The sequence below is a fragment of the Somniosus microcephalus genome, chromosome 25 (assembly GCF_052327205.1).
Source record: "Somniosus microcephalus isolate GS21.2 chromosome 25, FLI_Smic_1.0, whole genome shotgun sequence".
Taxonomy (NCBI): domain Eukaryota; kingdom Metazoa; phylum Chordata; class Chondrichthyes; order Squaliformes; family Somniosidae; genus Somniosus; species Somniosus microcephalus.
In genome coordinates, this window is record NC_141011.1 from 31,948,732 (window position 1) to 31,967,607 (window position 18,876).

The following is an 18,876-nucleotide window of genomic DNA, read 5'->3' on the forward strand; positions in this document are numbered from 1 at the left end:
GCACTGACCCTTGCTGGGGTCCTATTCCACAGAAACTGGCACTGACCCTTGCTGGGGTTCTGTTCCACTGAAACTGGCACTGACCCTTGCTGAGGTTCTGTTCTACAGAAACTGGCACTGACCCTTGCTGGGGTCCTATTCCACACAAACTGGCACTGACCCTTGCTGGGGTTCTGTTCTACTGAAATTGGCACTGACCCTTGCTGGGGTTCTGTTCCACTGAAACTGGCACTGACCCTTGCTGGGGTTCTGTTCCACTGAAATTGACACTGACCCTTGCTGGGGTTCTGTTCCACTGAAATTGACACTGACCCTTGCTGGGGTTCTGTTCCACTGAAACTGGCACTGACCCTTGCTGGGGTTCTGTTCCACTGAAATTGACACTGACCCTTGCTGGGGTTCTGTTCCACTGAAACTGGCACTGACCCTTGCTGGGGTTCTGTTCCACTGAAACTGGCACTGACCCTTGCTGGGGTTCTGTTCCACTGAAATTGGCACTGACCCCTGCTGGGGTTCTGTTCTACTGAAATTGGCACTGACCCTTGCTGGGGTTCTGTTCCACTGAATCTGGCACTGACCCTTGCTGGGGTTCTGTTCCATAGTTGCCTGGTAAACTTTAGTAACTTGCCCAAGCAGAAATTCTTCAATTATGAGTGAAGGTACTGAGTACTCAGCAGGCTACTCGAACGTGGGGCATCACAGCAGAGTCTGATCTTCTTTCCCCAGATGCTATGTTACCTCTAGACTCGACTATTCCAACGCACTCCTGGCCAGCCTCTCATCTTCTCCCCTCCATAAACTTGGGCTCATCCAAAGCTCTGCTACCCGTGTCCTAACTCGCACCAAGTCCCGTTCACCCATCACCCCTGTGCTCGCTGACCGACACTGGCTCCTGGTCCAGCAACACCTCCATTTTACAATTCTCATCCTTGCTTTCAAATCCCTCCATGGTCTCGCCCCTCCCTATCTCTGTAATCTCCTCTAGACCCACAACCCTCAGAGGTCTCTGCGCTCCTCTAATTCTGGCCTCTTGAGCATCCCTGATTATAATCGCTCCACCATTGGTGGCCGTGCTTTCAGCTGCCGAGGCCCCAAGCTCTGGAATTCCCTCCCTAAACCTCTCCGCCTCTCTACCTCACTCCTCCTTAAAACCTACCTCTTTGACCAAGTGTTTGATCATCTGCCCTAATATCTCCTTATTGTGGCTGGGTGCCAAATTTTGTTTGATAATCGCTCCTGTGAAGCGCCTTGGGATGTTTTACTACGTTAAAGGCGCTATATAAATGCAAGTTGTTGTTGTTGTAGGTGTATGCGTGAACGTGGTGTATGTGTGTCTCTATGAACGTCTGTATATGTATGTTTATGAGTGTGGGTGTTGTGACTGTATGTGTGCGTGTAAGTGTGCGTCTATGTGAGTGTCTGTGTTTGTGTGAGAATCTGTGTATGTGTCTGTATATGTGAATGTCTGTGCATTTTGTATGTGTGAGTATCAGTGTATGTTTATGTATGTGTGAGTGAGCATGTGTATTGTGTAAGTGTGTTTGTCTTGTGTACCTGTATGTGTGTTTGTACACGTGTGTCTGTATATATGTGCGTCTGTATGTAGGTGTGTCTGTACATGTGTGTGTCTGTGTGTTTGTATGTATATGTACTGTATATGTGCGTGTGCCTGTATATGATTGAGTGCCTGTATATGTGAGTGTGTGTGTATGAGCATGCTTATTGTGCTAAAATTTCTCTTGCATACAGAAAAAGAAATCACACAACAATCACCCTTTTTCACTTTCTAGCTTCTTACCCTTTTCATCATATTCCACATTCTTCAGAAACAGGCCACCCGGTGGGGCTATAATATTCTGTGGATAGGCCCGGGAGTCCCGGATCGCGAGCAGATCTGCTATGTGCCGGGGCATTAGCTTGCCCTGTCCAACAGCCACCACAGCTCCTGTCATTCTCCTCACCTAGAACAAAAATAGGTTAAAAAAAAAACTTTCAGCCATGACAAGGTTTCAGATTTTAAGAACACCATCCCAGTGGAACATTATTAGCTCCATTTTCTTTGATTGGTAAGATATTTCTTCTTCCGCCTGCTGCCCGCGCTCTTGGACCAGACACTATTGTTGGCCATCAACAGCTGACCTGCTCTTCTGCTTCCTTCAGTACTGTAACCAGCCACTAGGCAGCAGAATAGAGCAGCCCGAGGCATCCCAAGCAGCAAACAGCGGCCGCCAAAACAATGAGATTACAGCAATAGTTAAATGCAACATCCTTAAGCATTCTTAGTGCTGGGTTAGTACGAGCAACGATACTGCTACTCTCCCTTAACCCTTTCATGTAATGTTGCAGCTCTCTGTCCAGCGCTAGTTTCTGGTTATTATGAAGTTATCTGTGAAAGTCGACAGAGGTGGAAATTAAAACGGCAAAAAAACAAAATGACGTTCATGATAATTCTTATAAACTGTACAAATTCTCAGAGGGAGACTCCATTTGAATGCCATGGGGTGGGTGGACAGGTCGTGGAAGGTGGGTGGGACATGGATCAGTGATGTAGGTTTATCCTGCTTCCAACTGAAAAATGACAGTTTTTGTAAATATAGCAGCGAGCAATACTGCAGCAATGACACTCATGGTGGCCCGGAGAGCATTGGGATAGTCAAGTCTAGAGGTAACAAAGGCATGGATGAGGGTTTCAGCAGCGGATGAGCTGAGGCAAGGGCGGAGACGGGTGATGTTACGGAGGTAGTAGTAGGTGGTCTTCGTTATGCTGCGGATATGTGGTCAGAAGCTCATCTCAGGGTCAAATACTACACCAAGGTTGCAAACGGTCTGGTTCAGCCTCCGGCATTTACCAGGGAGAGGGATGGAGTCAGTGGCTAGGGAACGAGTTTGTGGCGAGGACCGAAGACAATCCTACTGAACTCCACAAATAAACTCTAAAGCCTGCACATCTGCCAATGCACTTTATTATGGTCATATTTATGTTAATATACTACAAGCCAAATGTATGTTGAATGTTTAAATGTCTTAATCTAAATGTACACTCTCGGGAGCCGCAAGCCTACATTTCGTTGTACTGCACTTGTGCACTAACAATGACAATAAAAGTTGATTTGATTTGATTTGATCTTCCCGATATTTATCTGCTAATTGAACAGCAATGAAGCATCAGTATTACAGAATAAGTACAGATTCAAGAGTAAACAATGTCAGACTAATGTCTTGTGGTGACTGAACTGTTAACTGTAAAACCACAATGTTACACATAGGTCATGGCAGGTCTGACTATTCTCTTCCATTATTTGTCGTAGTAACCATTAGCGACAGATAGGCCACCAAATTACAAGCCAGGAAGTAGGAGGTTCAGGTGTTGTATCTTAGATCAGTAGGTATGGGTTTATCCAGCGGAAATTTTAGCATTGCATTGTGCTCAAAAATATCTTTCTGGGTGTCTCGGGAGAACAGTGTGATGGAGCAGTGACGTGTTGGTGCATTCAGGTTTGATCCGTCTGCTTTCAGACATGCTGCTATGAGGAGGTACAGGGGTGGGATGTGAGGGAATAGCTCAGCGTCAGATTCTGAGGGAATATCTGTGGAGTGGGATGTGAGGGAATATCTCGGGGTGGGATGTGAGGGAATCTCGGGGGTGGGATGTGAGGGAATATCTTGGGGGTGGGATGTGAGGGAATATCTCGAGGGTGGGATGTGAGGGAATATCTTAGGGGTGGGATGTGAGGGAATATCTTGGGGGTGGGATGTGAGGGAATATCTTGGGGGTGGGATGTGAGGGAATATCTGTGGAGTGGGATGTGAGGGAATATCTCGAGGGTGGGATGTGAGGGAATATCTCGGGAGTGGAATGTGAGGGAATCTCGGGGGTGGGATGTGAGGGAATATCTAAGGGGTGGGCTGTGAGGGAATCTCGGGGGTGGGATGTGAGGGAATATCTGAGGGTGGGATGTGAGGGAATATCTGAGGGTGGGATGTGAGGGAATATCTGAGGGTGGGATGTGAGGGAATATCTGAGGGTGGGATGTGAGGGAATATCTGAGGGTGGGATGTGAGGGAATATCTGAGGGTGGGATGTGAGGGAATATCTCGGGAGTGGAATGTGAGGGAATATCTGAGGGTGGGATGTGAGGGAATATCTGAGGGTGGTATGTGAGGGAATATCTCGAGGGTGGGATGTGAGGGAATATCTCGAGGGTGGGATGTGAGGGAATATCTCGAGGGTGGGATGTGAGGGAATATCTCGAGGGTGGGATGTGAGGGAATATCTGTGGACTGGGATGTGAGGGAATATCTGAGGGTGGTATGTGAGGGAATATCTGTGGAGTGGGATGTGAGGGAATATCTCGAGGGTGGGATGTGAGGGAATATCTCGGGAGTGGAATGTGAGGGAATATCTGAGGGGCTGGAATCCAGAGGATGGGAAAGGTGCTATATAAATACAAATTCCTTTTTCTAGATTGTTATTGCTGGAAAGAACATTTCCCATTAGGATAGCGGTTTCGCCATTTGTGCCACTGATGCAAATCATTGTGGCCAGGTAATTATCGTAGAATAACTGCCCAGGGCCTCCCCGGTTGGATGGCTCAGCTCTACAGTGGGTTCGCAGATATTTACCTAATATACAAGAGGGGCTGGGATCCTGAGAGAGGGCAGGGCGAGGCCAGGGAGCATCTTGCACATCTCCTATTTTAATCGCTCCACCATTGGCGGCCGTGCTTTCAGCTGCCTGGGGCCTAAAGATGGAAAAATGTGCCTGTCAAATGAAATTCAGAGAGTGATCTACGACCCTCAGGACCTATAAGGTGTCACAATTTACACAGCGCTTCTGTACGTGTGTCTTGGGATCGGACGCAGAATGTTTAAGAACGAACTAAGTTGCATTTATGTAGAGCCTTTCACATCAAAAGCGCGTCACAGCCAATGTAGAGTGGGCACGGTTGGAATTTAGGCAAATGCGGCAGCCAATTTGGCCGCTGCCTTGTCCAACAAACAGTAATGACATAAATGACCGGTTACTCTGTTTCTGTTGGTGTTGGTTGAGCGATAAGTGTTGCTCAGGACACCAGGAGAAACTACTCTGTGATTCCTCAAACATTGCGATGGGGTCTTTTACATCCACTTGTACAGGCAAACTGGGCCTCAGTTCAATAACTCACCTGAAAGACGGCACTGATAAACATACAAGGACAGGGAAGGGCCATTTCATCCATTGACATGGTACAGCCTCGAGATATTCCCTCACATCCCACCCTCGAGATATTCCCTCACATCCCACCCTCGAGATATTCCCTCACATCCCACTCCTGAGAAATTCCCTCACATCCCACCCTCGAGATATTCCCTCACATCCCACCCTCGAGATATTCCCTCACATCCCACCCTCGAGATATTCCCTCACATCCCACTCCTGAGATATTCCCTCACATCCCACCCTCGAGATATTCCCTCACATCCCACTCCCGAGATATTCCCTCACATCCCACTCCCGAGATATTCCCTCACATCCCACCCTCGAGAAATTCCCTCACATCCCACTCCCGAGATATTCCCTCACATCCCACTCCCGAGATATTCCCTCACATCCCACTCCCGAGATATTCCCTCACATCCCACTCCCGAGATATTCCCTCACATCCCACTCCCGAGATATTCCCTCACATCCCACTCCCGAGATATTCCCTCACATCCCACTCCCGAGATATTCCCTCACATCCCACCCTCGAGAAATTCCCTCACATCCCACTCCCGAGATATTCCCTCACATCCCACTCCCGAGATATTCCCTCACATCCCACTCCCGAGATATTCCCTCACATCCCACTCCCGAGATATTCCCTCACATCCCACCCTCGAGATATTCCCTCACATCCCACCCTCGAGATATTATCCATCGACATGGTACAACCTACACGTACCGTCAAACCCACTCCCTCCACCCCCTGTAGTCCTGGGAGAGGCAACAAAGATGCGGAAAAAACCTTAAGACAATTTAGGGGGAACAAAACCTCTCTCCAACCACCAAAGGCAATCAAGCAAGCTCCAGCAGACTGTGGTGATTCGTATCACCAGTCCCAGCTAATCTACCTACCTTCTATAACTTGAGAAGTCTTCGACTCACGGGAACTCACCTCTGACAATACAGCACTTCCTCAGTACTGCCCTGAAGGGTCAGCTTAGATTTTATACTCACGTACCCAGAGTGGGGCTTGAATCCACAACCTTCCAACTCAAGAGGCAAGAGCACTTGCGTTGAGCCAAGGGACTGTCAGGGGGAAATGCAGATGCTGCTCCCCAGTTCTGAGTGAGTGTGGTGTAAAAAAAAAAGGCAAATCCAAAACCCACAGTAAAGAGGTTTGATCCCTTAGATCCTGTATGAGTATATTTTTAACACTGTGAATAACCATCTTTAAAAAGGGCGGTACTTTACCAGTTTCTTTTTATGCAGTGTGGTGTGTGGGGTGCTACATAATGTGATACACAATGATCCTTCAGCTGGTGACTATCTCAGAGGAGTAACACCCGTACTAGTGACCGGGTCAAGACAGCCATCCAGCTTATCCCAGTGTTCTTACTGCTGTCAGAGGAGGGCTTTCTCCCATGGAACTGGGCTCAGGGGTGAAAAGATATTCATCCATTGTATCACCCAGTTCTCAATCCATTAACCTATCATTGTGTCTCCCCTGCTACCCCCCTCCACCAAAATATCTAATATATATGTTTAATAAAATGAAAAGTCAGCCCGGTGCAATCATTGCTTAATCAAACTGTTTCTCAGGTTCGGCCACCAGAGGACTCTGTAAGCTCTCTGCCGTGGATTTCCTCTGTGCCCTGATGGATGAGTGTGTTCGGTTCGCCCAAGATTGCAGTGTACGTTACTCACTGTCCAGTCACTGTCAGGTAACGCTGTGTATCTAGTGGGGAAAGTCTGTACGCGTCACAGCACTCACTATTGGCTACTGTAAATGCACATTGGAGGGAAAGCTCAGTTCCTGCTGATGGATTAAACCTGCTGGCCAAAAGGTTTATTGATTCATTCTCCATGCACAGCAATCCCAGCCTCAGGCGCAAAGCAATCTGAATTTGGGTGGATTTAGCATGATACAGAAGAACATGTGGAGGCCTTGTGCAAAAGGTGTGGCAGCTAGAACCAGGGCCTAACAAATGCTATCAATTTCCTTCTTATTACAGAATGACATACACCCTCTGTCTAGAACCAGTTTACAATACAATACAATACAAATCGCTTTATTGGCATGATAAGGTACATCTTATGTTGCCAAAGCATCAAAATACATTTATGGTTGAACACATAAACACGGTTCCATTCATACAGTGTATAAACAGGTATATCCCTGAGTTTATAAATATATTTTCGCCTTGTTTATATATACTCTTGTCTTAGTTTACTGGTTGTCCCTCTGTTCATGGCAAGCTGTAACATAGTGTGCCGCCAGTGTTACACAGCTTCTCTCCTCCCCCAGTAGGAATGGGAGTTTTTGGTTGTCAGTCAGATTTCTGAATTCAGGGCATATTTGTGAGAATTTTTGATAGAAATTCTCTCTGATGCCCTGATATTTTCCACAGGCTGTGAGGAAGTGCATCTCTGTCTCAACTACTCCCTGACTGCAGTGAGAGCATATCCTGTCTTCTCTTGGCAGCCTGGTCTGCCTGTGTCTGCCTTTTTCGATCGCTAGGCTATGTTCGCTAAGTCTGTACCTTGTCAAGGTTCTTCTCAGTTTGTTATCCTTTACCATGGTCAGGTAATCAGCTATGTTGTATTGTCTGTTTAGGGCCAAGTAGCAATTGAGTTTGCTTTGGGTTTTTGTTGTTTCTGCCCAATATGACAGATATTTTTCCTTTTGCTTAGCGACGATTGTGTTGGGTCGAATTCTTTGTGTTACCCTGTCACTGTTTCCACAACACATTCTGACACCCTGTCTGCTGTGGACTGCACACATGCTCTACACTGTGCTGGGAAACGGGGTGTCATCACTGAAACGTATAAAATTCTGACAGGGCTAGGCAGACTGGATGCAGGGAGGATGTTTCCCCTGGCTGGGGGGTCTAGAATGAGGGGTCACAGTCTCAGGATACCGGGTAGGACAAATAGGACTGAGAGAAGGATAAATTCTTCACTCAGAGGGTGGTGAACCTGTGGAATTCTCTACCACAGAAGGCTGTGGAGGCCAAGTCACTGAATATATTTAAGAAGGAGATAGATAGATTTCTAGACACAAAAGTCATCAAGGGGTATGGGGAGAGAGCGGGAATATGGTATTGAGATAGAGGATCAGCCATGATCATATTGAATGGCAGAGCAGGCTCGAAGGGCCGAATGGCCGACGCCTGCTCCTATTTTTCTATGTTTCTATGTCTGTAGCTGGTCCAGCAGTATCCCTTCTTCCCCGACTGACATTTTCAGCCTTACTATCTCCTCTGACCTCAAATGGAATTCCCACGTCTCTTCCACTGTTGCAGCAGCCTCGGAGAGGCTTAGTTGCCTCTTTCATGCCAAACAATTATTTTCCTCTCAACAATTCAGGAATCTATGAAGCCCCAGTCTGTTTTAGTCTTGAGCAGTGCTCCCATATGTGGGAAGGCTCGTCAAACAGCTCCCTGCTGTCTTTGGCACGATACCCTGTTATCTGATAGGCAATCACTTTCTCACCTCCCGCCTCCCCCGCAGAGTCCGACTGAGAACCAAGAACTTAGCCCGTGTGATTGCAGAGGTGAGCTCGCACTGAGCTCATTGTGACATATACATTGACACACCTTTCATACTCAGGGGAACACTGGTTAACTGTGGAACACCAGTTTCCTGTCAGCACAGTAGGAATGTCCACAGCAACTCTAATCATGAAGGTTAAAATAACAAAACTGAATTAAAAATAAAACAAGGGCACACCCAATGACTCGGATAGTAAGTGAACTACTCGTGAGAACTGAGCCATTCGGACCAGGAAGGCCGTAGAGTTGATCCCTGGCCCGTGCTGCATTATTCAGGGGGGAGTTGGGGGGCTGCAATTGGTCTCAGTGCCCTGGGCCAGGATGGGGAAAGCCAGCCAGAACTCTCGCTTGTGATCTGCACTTTGACCCCTGCAGGGACACAGGTCACTCTTGGCTGGGCTGACCTCCGCAGTGAAACTTCCTACCAAATGATTATCTGGGTGATGTATCAGAGGATGTCCAGCACGTCAGTGCCCAATCAGAGGTCAGCACCTTCAGGAGATGAGGGGAGAAATAATTGGGAGAAGGGATCAGACATTCTTCTTCTTCTTAGGCAGTCCCTCGGAACCGAGGATGACTTGCTTCCACACTAAAAATGAGTTCTCAGGTGGCTGATGAGTCCAATGCGGGACCTACAGTCTCTTGTCACAGGTGGGGCAGACGGTGGTTGAAGGGGCGGGTGGGTGGGGTGCTTGGGTTGACGTGCGCTCCTTGCGCTGGGCTTCTGCTTGCTCCCGCCGAAGAGACTCGAGGTGTTCGGCACCTTCCCGAATGCGTCTCCTCCACTTTGTGTGGTCTTGGGCCAGGGATTCCCAGGTGTCGGTGGGGATATTGCACTTTTTCAAGGAGGCTTTGCAGGTGTCCTCTGCCCACCTGGGGCTCTCTTGCCGTGTCAGAGCTCCGAGTAAAGCGCTTGTTTTGGGAGTCTCATATCAGGCATGTGAACGATGTGGCCCGTCCATCGGAGCTGCCCAATCAGAGGTCAGCACCTTCAGGAGATGAGGGGAGAAATAATTGGGAGGAGGGATAAGACATCGCAGTGTAGCGGTACACTCACTAAACAGACTCTCCTCAAATGACCACAAAACACCAGCCTGTTGATCTGTGCTCTTTAAGCCAAGGAACTTACTATTGACCATCTTAATTCTAGTCGTCGACACCATGGACCCAACTGACGATTCACTCCCACCCAGCTTTAATATATCAGCACGTCCTTTATCACCTTTTACTTTCTGAAAATGATGTTGCCAGAATCTGCAGAACATCCCCTGTAATTTTACAGCTCCCACATTTTAGGACCAGAGATAATGCACCTCTGACCCAGGTCTCTCTGTGGGTATTTTGTGAGATTTTTGCGAGTGACTTTTCAACATTTCCAGATGATTTACTGCTTTGGAGTGGCATCATTTGTTTTCACTTTTGATTTTGTGTCCATATAATGGGGAGTAGTACAGAGATAGTGCTGAGAATGTTTACAGTTTGTGACAGGTCACAACAGGCAACTGAAGCTTGTCTGTGCAACTGTGGAGAGAGCAATTGCACTAAAAAATGGCTGACAACTAGTCGAGAAAATCACGTGCCACCAACCAGGACTGGCAAGGCCTCTGCAATGGAATATCGCAAACGCATTTTTGGTAGGGAGGTGGGGCCTCCCCAGTACATAGAGGAGGAATGAGCATGGGGATAGTTGACAGAAATAGTGAACTCTGTCGACCACTAGAAGTAAGTGAAAAGCAAGTCACACGGTTGAGATACGAGTCTAAATATGAAGTAGCAGCACAGGACATGTATGCACATGATGGAAGGTTGTAAAGGGTATATATGTAAAAAAAAACTGCAGTGGCACAGAAAAATATTAACGAGAATGTAGCAAGAAAGGTATTAGAAGTGAAAATAGCTGGGTTATGTAAATTATGTTCCACATGCCAAATGAGAGAATGTCGTCCATTTAAAACGGAGATGAGGAGGAATTTCTTCTCTCAGAGGGTCGCGAATCTTTGGAATTCTCTTCCCCAGAGAGCTGTGGAGGCGGAGTCATTGAATATATTCAAGGCGGAGATTGACAGATTTGAGCTACAGGGGAGTCGAGGGTTGTGGGGAGCGGGCGGGAAACTGGAGTTGAGGCCAAGATCAGATCAGCCATGATCTTATTGAATGGAGGAGCAGGCTCGAGGGGCCAAATGGCCGACTCCTGCTCCTACATCTTATGTTCTTATTTCCATGAATCAAATCCCCATGTCTCAATCACCACTGCTCTTTTGTTTAACGTCAAAACTCGCACCTCATCAGTGGGCACAACCTGGAGCAGGCGGTGGGCCTCTAGATCATAAACCACTGATGCTGGAAGAGAAAGCTGTTGTATATCTGTTTGAGAGGTAGAACTGGGAAGACCTGGAACCTACAGAGACTGGAGGAGGGCACTGAACGTGTGGCAAAAGAAAGAGTATTTTTGCATGCTCAGTACATTCCAAAGGACTTTGCAACCAATTACTTTTCAAGACTAGTCCCCATTGCTAGGTAGGCAAACGTGCACAGCAAGGTCCCACAAACAGCAAATGGGCTGAATGGCCAGTTAATTTGCTTTTGGTGGTGTTGGTTGAGGAAGGAATGTTGGCCGGGACATCAGGAGAATTCTCTGCTTTTCTTTGAAAAGTGCCGTGGGATCTTTCACACCCACCTCAACAGATAGTGGGGATCAGTGTAAGCTCTCGTCTGAGGAACAGCACCTCTGGCAATGCAGAACTCCCTCAGTGTCAGTGAAGATTCTGTGTCCACGTTCTGGAATAGGGATTTACATAGATGGCAGATGACTTGATGCAGATTGATTGGTCAGCCCTACTAGGCGGGAACATTACCAAGATGGCAGAAAAATGGAACGCCTTCAAAGCATCCATGTGCAAAAGGAAGTCATGTATGTTCCTTGAGTTAAAAGAAGGACACATGGTAAAATAAAGCCAAATTGTCCAACGGGTTATGTTCATGGATAAATCAGACTCAAGCAGAAATATTTTTTACAGGCTTAAAGAAAATAGTTCTCAGGAGTACAGGGATTGGTAGCAATCTCAGCTAAAGGCAACAAATGCGGTTATCAGAGCAGCCAAAAGGATATTGGAGAGGAAGGCAGTGGATAGCTGTGGTGGCAATGGCAAGGTCTTGTTCAGCTATGTTAGGAGTCAGAGAGCCATTAAGGACTGTATAGGACCATTGAAGGATTCCCTAAGGCAGATTCAGGTGGACTCCCAGGATATGGCAGAGGTTTCAAATGGCTACTTTGCATCAGTTTTTACTACAGAAGTTGATGCTGAGTTATCAGTAACACATTGTAGGGTTGATGCTAAAGTTAGAAGTGTCAAAGTGGATGCAAATATAGTTCTGGCTAGAATAAAATGGCATTCACCCAAGGGTGTTCAAAGAAATGACGGCTGTGTTTTCCAACCATTTACTCATATATTTAACAACTCACTGGGGTCTGGGATTGTTCCCATGGATTGCAGAGAGGCCCACACGGTGAAAATATTTAAAAGGGGCAGTAAGTCAGAACCAGGAAGCAATGGGCTCGTCAGTTTGACTTTAGTTATAGACAAGTTGCTTGAAGGGATCATTAGAGATATACTGTATGACCACATTGAAAAGGGATTACCATAGAGTCTCAAAATGGCTTCTGGAAAAGAAGGTCATGTCTCACTAACCTGGTTGACTTTTTTGAGGAAGTTACTAGGCCGGTGGATGTAGGCCGCCTGGTTGACATTGTATACCTGGACATTCAAAGGCCTTTAACAAGGTGCCACACAATAGGCTACTTTATAAGATAGAATCATGTGGGATTGGATTGGATAACGAATTGGTGGCAATCTCAGAACCTGCAACAGAAGGTTATTATAACTGGCAGTGGTTCTGTGTGGAGACCGGTTATCCGTGGAGTCCTGTAACTGTCGGTGTCTGATCGGGATAAAGGCGACATGCGGAACAAGCCACAAAGTGCTGGATGACACAAAGATTTATGCGGGTGTTGGGACCTTAGATGAAAAAAAAATTACAAGCAGATCTAGATTCAGTGGGGCAATGGACCCATGTCTGGCAGATGTAATTTAATATCGATAAATGTAGTGTTATGCACATCGGTATAGCTAATGCCAGGGTTGTGAACTTGTGTCCAAAAGACAAATTCTTAAGATGTCTTCTGTGCTGCCCGGAAAGGCCGTTGCTGACAGTCCCTGAAGATCTTCATCAAACAAGATGGCACAAGTCAATCACAACATACTTGCTAAGCCTGAGCTTCCTCACACGCTGCTCCTCTGCCGGGCCCCATTTGCTGATTCTTACTGCAGACCCGCTGCTTTGGGTAGTGCCCCCTTTGTGCCATGTGGCTCCTATGCCCTTTGCGTTTCCAGGCCATCCGCTCCCTGCCAATGGCCGCGACACCCAAGCTCTCAGACATAATCTTGGCTGACACCCCAGTGCAGTACTGAGGGTCTGTTGTGCTGCCCCTTTAGATGAAATGTTAAACCAAGCTTGTCTGTTCAGCTGGATATTAAATATCGCAGATCACGATTCAAAGAAGAACAGGGAGCTCTCAGGACTATGCATGGGCGGTAATCAGCGTGTGCTGGCCCTACAGTCGTGCCTCAAACAACATAAAGAACCAGATTAACTGGTCATTTATCTTATTACTGCTTGTATGATTTTCTGTGTGTAAAACAACTGGGGAGGTTGTTTACATAACATTCACTGCACTCCAGAAAGCGATTAATTGTATGTGAAGCACTTTGTTTCTGAGAAATATGATAAAATGTTATGTAAATACAAGTCTTTCTAAATATGCCTGAATAGTTCTTTTACACTTACTACCGACATTTCACTACCATTGACTGTTCCCCAAAAACCAGTGAAGTCAGGAACATTGCAAAATGTCTTGGGGATTATTGCATCCATAATTGAGATAGTGGTTGTTACAGCAAGGCATGATGTAGAAAAATCTATAAATACAGATAATTCTAGTGTTCTGGAGATAAACAAAATGATTGTTGCTTTTACACAGGCAATATCTCAGGCTGCCTGCGTTACGCACTTACCTGTTTGTAGAGGAAAGACCTGCTCCTGAAGGTCAGCTCCCAGAATTCCAGGTGGCTAAAGTCAATTGAGACAAATAAGCTGTCAGGTTCTGAGCTCAGAGTATAAGTAAGCAATATTCTTGATAGAATGTACATAAAGCAAGCTTAGTGATTTGATGTCCCAATCTGCTTGAACAATCGGTGTCTTAGCTTTTTTTTTTACCTTTAATATTTTTACTAACTTCTTTGGTCTGCAATACTACCAGCTTGAAACTATGGCTCCAATCACCTGGGCAATCCCAGCATGTACTTGATAAAGCACCTCACTGCAGTAACAACAAACCACATTTATACAGCGCCTTTAAAGCAGTAAAACGTCCCAAGGCGCTTCACAGGAGCGATTATCAAACAAAATTTGACACCGAGCCACAGAAGGAGACATTCGGACAGGTGACTTGGTCACTAAGGTAGTTTTTAAGGACCGTCTTAAAAGAGGAGAGAGAGGTAGAGAGGCGGAGAGGTTTAAGGAGGGAATTCCAGAGCTTAGGACCTAGACAGCTGAAGGCACGGCCTCCAATGGTTGAGCGATGAAAATCGGGGATGCGCAAGAGGCCAGAATCGGAGGAGCGCAGAGATCTCGGCGGTGGGGGGGGGGGGGTTGTGTGGCTGAAGGAGATTACAGAGATAGGGAAGGGGCGAGGCCATGGAGCGATTTGAAAACAAGGATGAGAATTTAAAAATTGAGGCGATGCCAGACCGGCATTTATATCAATGCTAAGAAAACAGGCTAAGATGAGTAATAGATTGAGAAATCCTTTGCTTAAATACCATTTATCCCCATATAGCTTACTTAAAAATAATAGAGACAGCTAGTCAGAAGAGAGTGCTAAAATAATTAACCCTTTCAGTACTGAATTGTCTTTTAAAATTCAAATTTGTGCATTGACATTCCATCACAGAACATCTTTGGACTCAATGCTCTGAATTTAACTGGTAAAAATTCTGCTGGATGAGTTCCTTTCACCACTCGGTACAAAAGGTACGATCGATGTGGGGTGATGTGCCTGATGGTCACTGTGGTCTCCCGGGACTCGTGTTAATTGCCTTGGGAAGTCGGAGAGAAATTTCCGGAATCTCTTCTCTCCCTGAATTGGCCGAGAGTTCTTTTAATCTGTTTTAATTTGCCTCTCCGAGGAGATTTTGTGGCTGCCGGTAGGTGGGGAACACTGAGCACCGTGAAGCTCTGTTGCAGCATTACTGTATGGGTCAGGCTTGTCGATCTTTTCCTGTCCGTCATCACCACATGTCGGTAGGGAACACAGCCCGAGCCCGGGTTTGCGATTCCCCTCGTAGTGGCTTCACATTCCTGGCTGTGCTGGCTGAAGGAGGGGATATCAGTGGGTCGGCCTCCCCTTCCCAATCAGGCTACACTCACTGTGCCTCGTAACCATCAACTGAAGTTATTGGTGCCGCCTTTGCTCGGTTTGAAGTCAAATGCGGGGCTGGATCGGGAAATCGTGACTGGAGTTCTCATGATTCCTTTGCTTAGAAAACGTGGAAACATAGAAAAATAGGAGCAGGAGTCGGCCATTCGGCCCTTCGAGCCTGCTCCGCCATTCAATATGATCATGGCTGATCCTCTATCTCAATACCATATTCCCGCTCTCTCCCCATACCCCTTGATGTCTTTTGTGTCTAGAAATCTATCTATCTCCTTCTTAAATATATTCAGTGACTTGGCCGCCACAGCCTTCTGTGGTAGAGAATTACACAGGTTCACCACCCTCCGAGTGAAGACATTTCTCCTCATCTCAGTCCTAAATGTCCTACCCGGTATCCTGAGACTGTGACCCCTCGTTCTAGACCCCCCAGCCAGGGGAAACGTCCTCCCTGCATCCAGTCTGTCTCGCCCTGTCAGAATTTTATACGTTTCAATGAGATCCCCTCTCATTCTTCTAAACTCTAGAGACTACAGGCCTAGTCGACCCAATCTCTCCTAATGAAAATTTATTGAAAGCCTTATTCCTTGATCTCCACATCACAAGACAGGCGACTTTAAATCAAACTCTGGTAAGCATTTCGCATTTAAGAAGTTTCCTGACAAACCACTTAAAAAAAAAACCCAAGCACTCAGATTCACAACTGGATGGGGGGCAGGCTTGGCTGAATGGTGAGCCTCAGGTGACTGACGTCCCAGCCAGTGAATAGTTTGCGACACGGCGATGTGAGAAGGAATTTTTTTTAATGCTTATAACGAACAACTGCTAAACCAGATAGACCCGAACGTTCCAGGTTCAGTTCCTGGTCTGTGTGGAGTTAGCCAGGGCAGTAATTTAGGTGTTACAAGTCAGCCAGGCTCGTCAGCAGTCACTCCAGGTGCTTGCGAGCGGATGTCAAATGAGGACATGATGCCCTCTGCAGTCGAATAGCCCAGTGACACTCGTAGGCACCAGCATGCAGGATGGGGACTTGGGTGAGCTGGTGCCTACGGAATCATACCCCAAATGATTCAGCACCTTCAGGCGATGAAGGGGTACAAAGTGTGCAGAAACCGTTTAACAAACTGACCACCATGATCAGGTTTGGAATGGAAGACAGCGGAAACGAGTGGATTCAACAAGCACTTGTACTGACCCGCAGGTCTGCCTCAGTGCTGGATTCAGCTGTGGGAGGCGCACAAATCCAGACAGAATGCGGGGGATGCTTTCGGGCCTGTGAATTTTTTTTTCTCTGAAATTCAAAAAACATTCGCATCTGCTCATGTATGGCTTTGGCTTTTTTGCACCGCATCAAATACTTCAGGAGCTCATTTCTCCGCAGATACCACCCAGGCAGAGTGTGTGCCACAACCATTGGTGGGGACCGCAGATCAAATCCGAGGCCATTCAAACAGTGAGGAAAGACGTCGACATCGCGGGCTGCATCTGAGCTTCGGGATACTCTCCGGGTTTTGAGGGTGGTGGAGGAGGGGGGGACTCCTACATGTAAATCCGTGGGATAACAGGAGCATTTACTGCCTCCTCTTTCAACTTGCAGAATGGTACAGATAAGAAAGACTTGCATTTATATAGCGCCTTTCATGACCACCAGACGTCTCAAAGTGCTTTACAGCCAATGAAGTACTTTTTGAAGTGGGGTCACTGTTGTAATGTGGGAAACGCGGCGGCCAATTTGCACACAGGAAGCTCCCACAAACAGCAATGTGATAATGACCAGATAATCTGTTTTTGTTATGTTTGATGAGGGATAAATATTGGCCCCAGGACACCGGGGAGAAACTCCTCTGCTCAGAGGCGAGTGTGCTACCTACTGAGCCACAGCTGACACTTGGTGCAAAATCGAGTGCAGACAGAAACCCGTGAGTGCACAGTGCAGCTTCGAACCCGCACAAGCACAAGGCTCGCTGCTCACCTGCAAACCATGCAGTTACATTTTTGCCACAGCCAAATCTGATCGGAGGGAGCAGGTGTGGCCTGAGCGAGGGGGCGGGATCGTAGCCTGAACTCCGAGTTTTGCCTTGCTGGTAAGGAAAATTCACAGAAAACCCCCAATCATGTTAATAATTAATATCACTGCATTCTAAATGGAGAGAACAGACACGTTAACATTTCAGATTTCTGGTGCACGTCTTTTCATTTTTTTTTAATGATTCCGGATGCAGCACTCAAAAAACTGGACTGTCGGGTTGGAGACCAGACCCTTGGTAACGCTCATAACTCACAAGGCAAACACTGAACAGGCAGGTTTGAACTGGCAGCAGTGACATGGGGAGGCCGATCTGTGGAAGATGTCAAAGGCGGGGAGGGTTTTATCGAGAAGCTGCCTCAGCCCCTGCGACAGCGATCAGTTGTATTCAAAATGCACAGGAAGGCGGCTTCCCCCCAAGGAGCCAAAATGCTGCTTATTTGCTCTTAGCGGCTTTTGTGCGTCAGACTTGGGGGCCATTTTTTCCTGTCCCCAAGAAATATACGCCTCTTATCAGGCTGCATGTGTCTAGCCAAGGTGATTAGCTCCCTCCTGGAAGACCGAACAGTGTGTAATATGGGAGACGAGTGTCAGCGTCTATTTTTCAATTGAACAAAGTAGCACTTTTCCCACGAACCATTTTAGGTTAAAAAAAAAACTGCATTCCTTCCAGAAAAAAATGTATTTAGCACTGCACCGTTTTAATTCAGGTTACAACCAAGGCATTAAAATAGGATTCTGCAGCTCCCTCAGTTGCTGTCAGTGTGCAATTTAGCCATTCAACCAGAAGGGCCCAGATTCCTGGTCAGTATAGATCTCACCGGGGCCAGGGGCGGGCAAGTGTCCTTCTGCAGGTGAGGGAAGAACATCAGCCAAGAGTTCTAAGCAACATCGCCCAGTTGGAAAATGCTCACGTGGGGCAAGACGGGGGGGCTGGACTTGGATGTGATGCCTTCCCTTGAGGGAACAGCAGACCACAAAGCCTCCCGCACGAAGACAAGCCACTCGAGTGAGCATATTGGCAACAAGTTACACGCAGGAAATTCGGTGCAGACTTCCGCCAGCAGCTTTGGGCTCCTCGTGACCCTGTCCCAAAGTCGTGAGCGCTCCGCTCCTGTAAAAGTGCAACAGAGGTGCCCGGCCCTCCTTGCTGCCAGAGACTTAGGGCTGGATTTTGTCAATGGGGGCGTGACTGCTGGTTTTCGGGTTTCAGTCCCGCCCCCAACGACGTCTGGCCAACCCACGCTATTTTCCCTTGATTGACCTTGTTAAGCCCGTCCTGCGGGATTACCAGCCAATTAAGGGAAAGCCAGTGACAGAGGACGTCAGTGTATGACGTTTCATCTGTCGAAATTTTTTGACAGATGAATTGTCAGCATCTGAGAAGCTGTCAAACACTGACAATCTCTGTTCTAAGGTGAGCCCTTACACAGAAGGCTCACCAAAACCTCTCTCATCAGCAGAAAGCAGATGGCTGCTGCATCTGAGAATGCAGCAACCATTCTGTCATCTCTGCCATTGAGATGAGGCACCTCCGGATTCTCAAAGGCTGCAGCCTGCAGGAAGAAGCAAAGGTAAGTAAACTTTTTACAAATTTTACACTCACCTCTCATACTTACCTCTC

General features: G+C 47.1%; 1 protein-coding gene across 1 annotated transcript in view; it reads right to left on the reverse strand.

Moving 5' to 3' along the window:
- Nucleotides 1-1,769: 1,769 nt before the first annotated feature.
- The window catches only part of pusl1 (pseudouridine synthase like 1), a 90,037-nt gene continuing 72,930 nt past the window's right edge, over nucleotides 1,770-18,876 (reverse strand). The window contains exons 6-7 of the mRNA XM_085967551.1: nucleotides 13,809-13,863; nucleotides 1,770-1,961 (exon numbers count right to left, since the gene is read on the reverse strand). Of these exons, the coding sequence (XP_085823677.1) occupies nucleotides 1,770-1,961; nucleotides 13,809-13,863 (247 nt within the window). The remainder of the gene's footprint in view (nucleotides 1,962-13,808; nucleotides 13,864-18,876) is intronic.